Below are 10,330 nucleotides of genomic sequence, written 5' to 3'. Positions count from 1 at the left end.
TTGTTAATTTTATTATTTCTTATTATTATTGTTATTACCTTTATTTTCAAGTATAAATTGCATAAACCTATATAAACCAAAGATGAGCCAAAAAAAATTCTGCCATAGAAGGTTTATTGCACACAATTGTGTGATTCAGCAATACCATCATACTGCTGATCCCGAGCACATCATATACATATTTATACTCTTTCAACACTAAAAATAACTATTCTTTATAATGTATTGGATAGATGCTAACATGGTATATTCGGATTGGCACGCTTGAATACCGCACAAGCTACTGAATATTCATACCGTAGGAATGGGCCTAGGTCAGAGGTTAAACATAAACATATGTGAAGGGACACATCGGAATCCTAATAAGGAAAGCCCTGCTAAAAATTCTAACCCTTACACCATGCCAGTGTTAGGAGTCATTCTGTGCCCGTGTACCATGTTCCTTGGCTCTGGATGGGGCATCGGATATATGTATACTGTATATATATAGCAAATTTCACATACTGATAGGCATTTGTTGCTATAGCATAACATATAACATCTCACCCAGTCCCAAATTGGTGGTCTTCATGGCATTGATCATCATAATCTTCCTCCCCCCCCAGGTGCCTGAACTTTTTGTGGCGTTTACTCGGACTCACCACTGAAATTCATATAGATCACACATACTGTCACATATGTAAGATACTGATCATATGATGCTAGGGCTTCTCCCTTACAAGAAAACAGAGCCAGCTAATATATAAATCATTTTACACACATGAGAGACATACCCAGAGGGCTTGTCTGATGTTCTTCGGGTTAGGAAAAATATAAGAAACCTCAAATAACTTTTCTCACATTTGTCCTAACCAAAAGAACATCAGACCAGCCCTCTTTCTTTTTACAGACAACTTCCACCAATACTTCATGGTGAGAATGGTTGGAAACGAACCAACAGGTGGCGCTGTTGTACTAAAATTAGTGTAAAAAAAATAATGAATGTAAATTGCAAAAGTGCTCAGAATAGCTCTCTCATCAATTTTAGTTATTCTTTGAGGAGCTGTCTCACAGTGCATTGAGAAAGGGAACGGTATTCTGTTTAAATGATGCACTTTGTTGGCCGATGCCTGCTGCATAGACAGATGAGAAAGTGGAGCCGGAGCTCCTCATAACTGCATTGCATTTCCAACTGTTTCTCTTTCAGCAGTTTAAGGTCAAAGCAAAAATCCTCTGGTGTGTCATTGTTCTCAGCTAATTGCCAGGGTGTTAGTAAGTGTAAAAGCAAAACAAATTTCAGTTATCGCTTTGTAATAAAAAAAAACTTTGCCACAATGTATTTTTAGTGTAAGCTCTATTATATCTGTAGAAATAAGTCAAATCAACTGGACTTGCTGTGTTTTTCTTGAAGACGTTTCACCAGTCATCCAACTGGCTTTCTTAATTCTGAATTGAGAAAGCCAGTTGGATGACTGGTGAAACGTCTTCAAGGAAAAAAACACAGCAAGTCCAGTTATATACCATTTATATACCATGATCTGGATGAATTAGAATGTTCACAAACATATAAGCCAGGGGTGTCCAAAAGGTAGATCGGAATCTACCAGACTAGTAGACCTTTAGCTGATGATCAGTAGATCTCAACACATGACTAAATCACCCTTCTGTTTCATTCTTTTCTTTCAGATATTTAATATGTTATGGTTACATAAGAAATAGTTGTTTGTTAAATATAGCATTATATATTTTCTCATAAATCACCATAATATAATATATAATATTGCATATGCAAATTAGGGGTGTGAAGGGGAAAATATTTTTACTTCCTTGTTTTGTCACAAAAAGTCTCGCAATTTCCCTCCCTGCACCTCATTTGCATATGCAAATTAGGATGCCGTTCGCGTGGGCAAAAACAATGGTTTTATGGATGTAGATCATAATGGCGACAATATCACTAATAGTAGACCCTGCATTAGTATAGTATGGGCACCCCTAATATAAACTCTATTGAGGAAGGTGTCAGCGTATACGACTATATCTTTAATAAAAGATATTTGATGCACATTTGCAGTATGTGATTGACTGTAGCCTTCCAGCAAATATCAGGCCAGCGTTTAGCTGGACATACATGAGTTCACCAGATAAGGAGGCCTTGGCTCCGAGTTCATCAGATAAGGAGGCCTTGGCTCTGTTTGGCCACCCACACAATAGGTTAAATCTACCTGATCTCTCATTTGGCTGATGAGCTGATGATCTGACTATAATCATACTATTGGCCTGTTGGGTCACTGGCTGCAAACAAATTGCATTGTAAAACAACAGGGGTTGTAGTTGGATGCATGCTACATTGAGCACACAGTCATTAGGTACTTGCAGCAAAAGGTACTGCTTGCTCTTCCATATAGTTGCACTCAGTGCTGATCAGTCCGTCCTGCCTTCTGTTCCAAACTGGGCGCAGAACTGCTACCACCACCTCCAATGGTGCATCAATCACTACAGCACACTTACCTACACAAGTCATTTTGGCCCAAGTGATGCCATGTGGATTTGGAAGTACAATCAGGCAGATTTTGGAGCATCGACCACAACTGCATCACCAGGCACTTTACCACCTCATGACTACAATTAAGCTGGAATTCCGGGGAAATAACGCTGCTGAGAGACAAACTATGTGGAGATGATTGGTCGGTCTGGTAATATATCTTATATATTGAGACACCATTTTGTGATATTCTGTGTGGAACTCCCTGCACACCTGACAGGCACACCCCTGTACATTCATTGACTGCTGTATATGATATGTCACCTATGAACCAAAGGAAGGAATTTAAGATGGTGTTTTAATATGGGATTATCCAGTAGAACATACTAGCACAAGCATAGTTTAATAAATACTTTATTTATATGAATCAGGGTCACTCATTATATCTTGAAAATTGTGGTATTACCATGTTATAGGTGCGACAGGGTGACATTTTTAGGTCCTTAAAGGAATTATTCAGTATAAAAAAAAAAACTGGGAAAATATATAGGCTGTGCAAAATAAAAAATGTTTCTAATATAGTTAGTTAGCCAAAAATGTAATTTATAAAGGCTGGAGTGACTGGATCTGTAACATAATAGCTAGAACACTATACTACTGCTTTTCAGCTCTCTTGGTTTCCACTGATTGGTTACCACTCACTAACCAATCAGTGACTTGGGGGGGGCAAATGGGCGTGACAGCTGCATTTGTATCTGAGCTGCATTCTGAGGATCAATTGCAAACTCACTGAACATTTATGTCCCATGTGGCCCCCCTTCAAGTCGCTGACTAACTCAGAGTTAGAGAGCTGAAAAGCAGGAAGTAGTGTTCTGGCTATTATATTACACATCCAGTCACTCCAGCCTTTATACATTACATTTTTTGGTTAACTAACTATATCAGAATAAAATGTCATTTTGCACAGCCTATCTATAACCCAGTTTTTATTTTTACACTGAACTGTTCATTTAAGTCTCATTTATAGAAGTACAAGAACTTTTTTCTCCGACATGCCCACGGAGCCCTAAATACAGAAATCAGAATAAAGTCAAAGAACGGAATAGGGGACTCCAGAACATGTCATTTTATTTCTAGCTGGATGTTTATGAGTCTTCTTTCTCATCTCCATGCGTGATGATATAACACAGTGACTTGTAGTCAATATTCCCTGCCACGTCAATTGGGGTCACAGCAAACATCTGGTCTACCTGAGAAAACAAACAGGAAGGAGATGTTATAAGGTGCAGCCAAAACTTAATAGAATTCAGAAAATACAATATAAAGTGAGACAAGTGCAGTGTATTTTGTTATTATTAAATGAACATCCTACATCTCTTTAAATAAATCTATTTAATGAGGGACCTGATTGAGCTGTTGGTGGTGATTATTTCGCTGTTTTATCCTCCTTGTCTCAAGCAATTACTTTGTGATTGATCTTTTAGAGCAGTGATCCCCAACCAGTAGCTCAAGAGCAACATGTTACTCACCAACCCCTTGGATGTTGCTCCCAGTGGCCTCAAAGCAGCTGCTTATTTTCTAATTTCTGGCTTGGAGGCAAGTTTTTGTTGCATAAAAAACTGGTGTACTGCCAAACAGAGTCTCCTGTAGGCTGCCAGGCTACACAGGGGCTACCAAATGACCAATTACAGCCCTCATTTGGCACCCCAGGAGTATTTTTTTTTATAACTTTTTATACATCTGAATGTTGTTCACGGGTGAAAAAGGTTGAGGACCTCTGTTTAAGAGCAACTGAGCTAAGTGACGCCTTGTGGTTAATTGTAATCAAATGTTTTAGGGATAAGTGAGTGGACTTGTAGGAAAGGAATATATAGAGCAACATGATTATTGGAGGAAGAGATTACAAAACAACTGGGAGAAGTAATAGGGAGAGGGTTATTGAGAGCAATAGGAGTAGTTATTGGGTATTTCAATGGCCATTGCAACTCTGGCATGTACTACAAACCTCCTCTGCACTGAATTTGTCTGCTTGTGTCATCAGAAGCAGCTTTAATCTGTAATTTAGAAGAAAAAAAGAGTTATGAAATGCTACATTTAATTTGTTGGCACCCAAATTTCTTCTGAAAGTTTGTTGAGAAGTTATTATACAGCTTGAATACCCTTTAGCTCCATATTTTGAAAGGGCCCAGCTGAGCAGTGCTCTGCCTTAAAAGCAGCAGGTGTTTAGTCCTGCTTTTTGCCTACAGCCCCACCGGCACTTACTCATCTTTGTTGATATTGCCAGTTGCGTTGGGGTCAAGAATTTTGAATGCACTGAGGATTGAGTCTTCTGGGTCCGTTCCTAAGAAGAAATCATAAGGCAATGAAAGAATAATGAATCATCTTGTAGCAGTGGTTACCTAGAACTTGAAGCTTTACTTCTATAAACCATTGTAAAACCTGCACCCTTCTCTTACTATTCTGCCACATGGTGGAGGAATGTATACTATTCACTAAACCTTCAATACCAGCCATTTAAATTGCTAGCGGAGCCTTTATTAAATTTAAAGAACATGTCATGGGCATCAAGTTAGGACACTTGCAGGTCATAGTTGAAAGGCACAATACTTACAAGTAGAACTTTTAACTTTTTTACTTTTTACTGAGACTGAGGAGCAGTTAAAGGTCTTACTTTATAATGAAAGTGCTGCTGAACCTTTAAAACGGCAATAAAATTACAAGTTCCCCTAAACATCTTATTATGTTTGACGAGTGAAACTAAGAGCAGTCATCTACTGTTACATTAAGTAATTGAGTGTGGGATCATTGTAATATGGGTGTGAGTACTCATTAGGGGTCATTGAGCAAAGGGACAGAGACAAATCAAGCTACAGAAATTCTGCAACTACTTTTTTGGAAGATGGGAATTGTTGTTTTGTAATAAAATAATAAAGGTAATTAGTCCCCATGTGTAAAATATTTAGACATTAAAGTCAAAGAGGTGTTTTGTCACCAAATAAAGGTGCCAGGGGGCTGTAGGTTTTAGGATGCAGAATTGCATCTCCTCCACTGTTTAAAGGACAAGGAAAGTTAAACTAAAGAAGTAGCTTGAAATGTTGTACATGATGTTTTGGGCTTCTGTACCAGCCCAAGGCAACCACAGCCCTTTAGCAGTAAAGATCTGTGTCTCCAAAAGATGCCCCAGTAGCTCCCCATCTTCTTTTCTGCTGATTCACTGCACATGATCTGTGCTGCTGTCACTTACTGAGCTTAGGGACCCACTCACAATATACAGTACAAATACAATATAAATGTCACAATATGAGGCTGATTAGTAATTAATATAGATATTTACTACATGGCAGCACAGAAACCAGTGCAATTAGCATCAGAATTTAATAATCAGCCCTGTAGCATCAGCTTATATTACAGGACAACCTCATTTTCTGGTTGATAATTAGTGACGACCCCTAAACTTAGCTTCTCAACAGCTGCTCAGAGCCCACTGAGCATGTGAGTGTCACAGACACTTTCCAAGATGGTGACCCCCTGTGACAAGTTTGAAGTCCTGGATCATTGCTGCTATTGACAAGCTGAAACTTTAGGCTGGTGCAATTTTTAGGGTTTAGTTTTCCTTTAAAGGTCTGAATAAAGTCAACCTATTGGCTGGATAGTGTGTGATTAGGTTATCCACATGGAGGTCCGTGAGAATCTCTCCATTTGTTTTTGGACCAATGTCCTAAATGAGTGGATGTAAAATAATATGGGAGGGATTTGAGTTCCCTCTCAATTCTGCATCTACCACTGTTCCATAACCCTCCAACCCCAGAAGAGACATCAGATAGATTATTTTTTTTCCGTTTGGATTGGCTGACCGTGATCTGACTGAAATGGATTGCTGAAACTTGAAACTCCAGGGAGTAAGCCTGAGATCATTCAAACTCATGATCAAATCTTGGCATATAAATATCCAACTTAATACACAATATTTTGGGGCACCAAAAGATAAAATGCTTCAAATCGACATCCAGTTAGCTTTAGTTATTGTGCCCAGCGGAGGGAAGGTCCAATTGCCATGCCAAGGTCTAACTGCCCTTGTTTCCCTGTGCAAAAGCTGTCCCCACTCACCATTAAGCTTCTCGCCAAACAACGACAGGAAGACTGTGAAGTTAATGGGTCCTTTGCCCTCTTTGAGCATCTCATCCAGCTCATCCTCATTCACGTTCATCTTACCTGAGAATGAAACAAGTAAAGATTCAACTACAAATAGACAACTTCCTCAATAAGTTCAATGGAACTAATAGCACTGGATTATGGTAATTGTTTTAAAATGCCAGGGAATTCCCTTCCACTTCTTCTGTTGAACTGAAGAAGCTACTTGAATGAATAGGGAAATGTTCTTAAGATTATTCAGCAAGTCTGGATGCTTTAGACTCAGGGGCACTCCACCAATGAGGCGAGTTGAGACACTCGCCTCAGACGGCAGCTCCCCCCTGGTTGCCAGGGGCGGCAAAAATGCCGCTCCTGGTAACTAAGAGCCGAATTTCTTGTTTTCAAACCGGAAATTTGGCTCTTCTAGTGCAGAGAGCACAATTGCGCTTTCTGCACTAAGCAACGCGGACCACCCCTGCCCTCTCCGGCACTGTAAAGGTAAGTGCCGTGGGGAGGGGTGGGGGCGATGAAAGAAGGCCACCTCAGGCGGCATAATGGCCAGAATCGCCTCTGTTTAGACTTACTACTAATCAATATGCTGTATCATGACCTGGATGAATAAAAACCTTCATAGACCCCCGACAACATGAAGTACATACTAGCAAGTTGTTCAAGGAGTTGCCCTTATGAATAAATAATTACCTGCCAAAAAAACGCATGGAAGCTCCTTACGCTCTAATGAAGGTTTAAATGCATTGTTTTTCCATCGGACAGCAAAGCACCATGCCCTGATTTTAATATCACCAGTCAGTGCATTAAATGAGACTTTAACGATTCTGATTCTGTACAATTGGAACCAATATCAGGAAAGTCTTGAGGGATCATTTACAATGCCCCACTCAGTGTGCAAAGAGCAGATAAAAAAAAGGCCACAATTAGGCATATTTGCACTTTGCCCATAGACGGCCTCCCCTCCCACCCTCATTTGGTGCTCAGTACAAAGCAGAGCATCCAGGGGCACAGGTCCTTAAAAAAACAGAGCTAAAAATGCATTTCTGTGCCCCTTAGTGCTTTTGAATAAGCCTATGGTGTTCTGATGCTGCATTGTGACCAATGGAAAACATTGCTCTTACGCATGTGAAGAAGATATGGTCTTCACTTCTATTTTCCATGACGAAGAGCGCACCAACTGTATGGAAACTGTAAGTAATTCTGCTGCTTCTGCTTTTCCTATAATGCTAAATTAATTAACAAGAGAGCTGAGGCATGACAGAAATCCTCTCCATGCAAAGGAAATTGCCAGGAGGGACACTAATATCATAATTGTATTTTAAAAAGGGGGAAGAAATAAAGGGACGAGAAAAAGAGCCTGAAAAGCTTCCTCCCAATGACCAAGCACTTTTTATCCCAAAAAACGCTTTAGTCAGAACTTATAGATGTGGAAAAGTGATTATAAGATATAATGTGACAATTGCATCTCTAGTGTCATCAGTATCATGTATCAGCTTACCCAATTGCATATATGTTTCTTTGAGGTCAGGTTTGCTTATGATCCCATCACGGTTTTGGTCGATACAGCTGAATGCCTGGCAATGGAGAAATACTGTTAGATGGGAACATGTATTCATGTATTTTTAGAACACAATCCCCCCTCCACCATGTGTGGACGTTGCATCTCTATGGGAATAATGTGATAACAAGCAAGTTAGCTCTTGGTCTAGTGACTGTGAATTTCATGTATTGCAATCAATAAACCAGTGCATGCTCCCTGTTGATTGGTCAATATATTCCACTTTTTTAAATCAATACACCTCAATAAAAATTCAAGGGGTTCTCTGCAGAAGATCAATAAACAAGAATAAGTATGTTCAAATGGACTCAGAGATCCTTTTCAGCATATGAGGGTATATTTTCAAAATGGTATCAGAGGGCTAAACTATAGCCTCTGGGTTTATGGCACATATAAAATATGATATTGCATGGGATCCGTCACACAAGTCTCAGCACCTCCTTAAATTCTTGAATCTGTGACTGCTCAAACATGGAGAAGACATTAGAGGAGCCTCGCTGAGCACGTTTGGCAGCCGCCTTCCCTGCAGCTTTTCTGCTGGCCTGGAAAACATAAGAAAAATTACCTGGGCTTTCAGTATATGAACAGATAGGAGGAGAAAAGAACAAGAGTGTGATAGTCTTACAAAGGAGGGTATCTCAGATCTAATGGTACTGAAGACCCTGTGAGGGACACAATCATTTTAAGGTGGCACTATGGTGATTACATCGCACGCATAAAGCAAATGACAAATATTCTTATTAGATAGATAGACACAAGTCCACAGGAAGAGGGTAGATACCTGAGACATTAATGTTGCCTATGTGACTTTTAAAAATGTATCTAATAAACTAGATTTTTTTTAAAAGGAGTAGTGCTGTGCACCATATAAACTTTGGATTAGTAGGGGACATGGAAGAACACTTAGCAGAAGCACTTCATTACAATAATTTATATTTAGTTGTACTAGCAATCAATGAAAAAAAAAAAAATATATATATATATAAAGCTATATCTATCTATATATATATATATATATATATATATATATATATATATATATATATATATATATATATATATATATATATATATATATATATATATATATATATATATATATATAAAATATAAATTATATATAACATTTTAAGTCCTGAGAGTGCGGACCTTCTTTATGGGATAACTATATATATATATATTTATTTATGTATGTATATATATATTAAGGAAATATGCATCTCTGTCATGGTAATAAGAAAACAAGTAAATTTAGTATAGGGGAATAGGGGGCAAAGTGAGTGAGAAAACTATAAATCCTGGATTGTGTCCAGTTGAATTATATTTTTCCTTTCACCTCTCTGTCCAGAAGTGCAGTGAGAGTAAAATGGGCAATTGCCTGTATCTACAGTCCAGTAACAAGAAGGTCAGATGCAAAAGATAAAAAGACAGAGGCACACACCTCCATAAAAATGGGGTTCAACCAAAAATCTATTTTCTAAATGCCACAAACATTTCCGATTTAACTTCCCCTTGTTACTGTCTTGTTACTGAGTGTGCAGCTCAGTAACAAGCACTCTTCTTGACCCTAGCACTGCCAAAGAAAACTAGCAATCCTATGAAAAGAAGAAAGAAGGGAAGAGAAAGCTAGGGAGTTTATTGGAAAATAAGATGATAACAAAAAAAGGTAAAATTGTGCTCACCGCTTATTTTTAAACAATAAAGTGGGGGTGCAATGAGGCTGTGACCACTAAATTCATACACCCATCTTCACCCATTATCAGTATATTAATGACATTGAGACATTTTGTTACTTAAGCTACTAAAAATGCCTTACCCTTTAAACAAAACAGGGATTGGTTGTCCATGTATTGCAGAAGCATTGTACACACGCACCACACACAACTCACTTACCATGTTCTCTAGTGTCTTTCTTCGTCCTGTGCCACCTAATGGAAAGTTCTCCTGACCATTTTATACTGCTTCTTATCTCAGCTATAGCCAAAATAGCTCCAGACCTCAGGCAGAGAACCAAAGATGGCCATAGAGAGACGGGAGAGATAACAGCACAAGGGCTAAAATTCCAGAGCTCTCCCGTTCTCTTTCAGTAAAATAGCCCACCTTCCTTCTATTTATCAGAAAGTGCAGTATCTGCCCTGGCTAAAATGCTCACTGCCTCCACTACTAAT

At 38.8% G+C, this 10,330-nt stretch overlaps 1 protein-coding gene across 1 annotated transcript; it reads right to left on the bottom strand.

Moving 5' to 3' along the window:
- Positions 1-2,861: 2,861 nt before the first annotated feature.
- Positions 2,862-10,088, bottom strand: mylc2a (myosin light chain, regulatory A). Its single transcript, NM_001086846.1, is given in 7 exon segments — positions 2,862-3,711; positions 4,467-4,515; positions 4,724-4,802; positions 6,569-6,673; positions 8,103-8,178; positions 8,600-8,704; positions 10,056-10,088. Coding segments are annotated over 7 exon segments (522 nt in total). The 5' UTR covers positions 10,059-10,088; the 3' UTR covers positions 2,862-3,606.
- Between the last annotated feature and the right edge of the window lie 242 nt (positions 10,089-10,330).

This window comes from Xenopus laevis, chromosome 3L, assembly GCF_017654675.1.
Source record: "Xenopus laevis strain J_2021 chromosome 3L, Xenopus_laevis_v10.1, whole genome shotgun sequence".
Classification (NCBI taxonomy): Eukaryota; Metazoa; Chordata; class Amphibia; order Anura; family Pipidae; genus Xenopus; species Xenopus laevis.
Note: the sequence above shows the minus strand (reverse complement) of the source record. Positions and strands in the feature narration are given on the sequence as shown.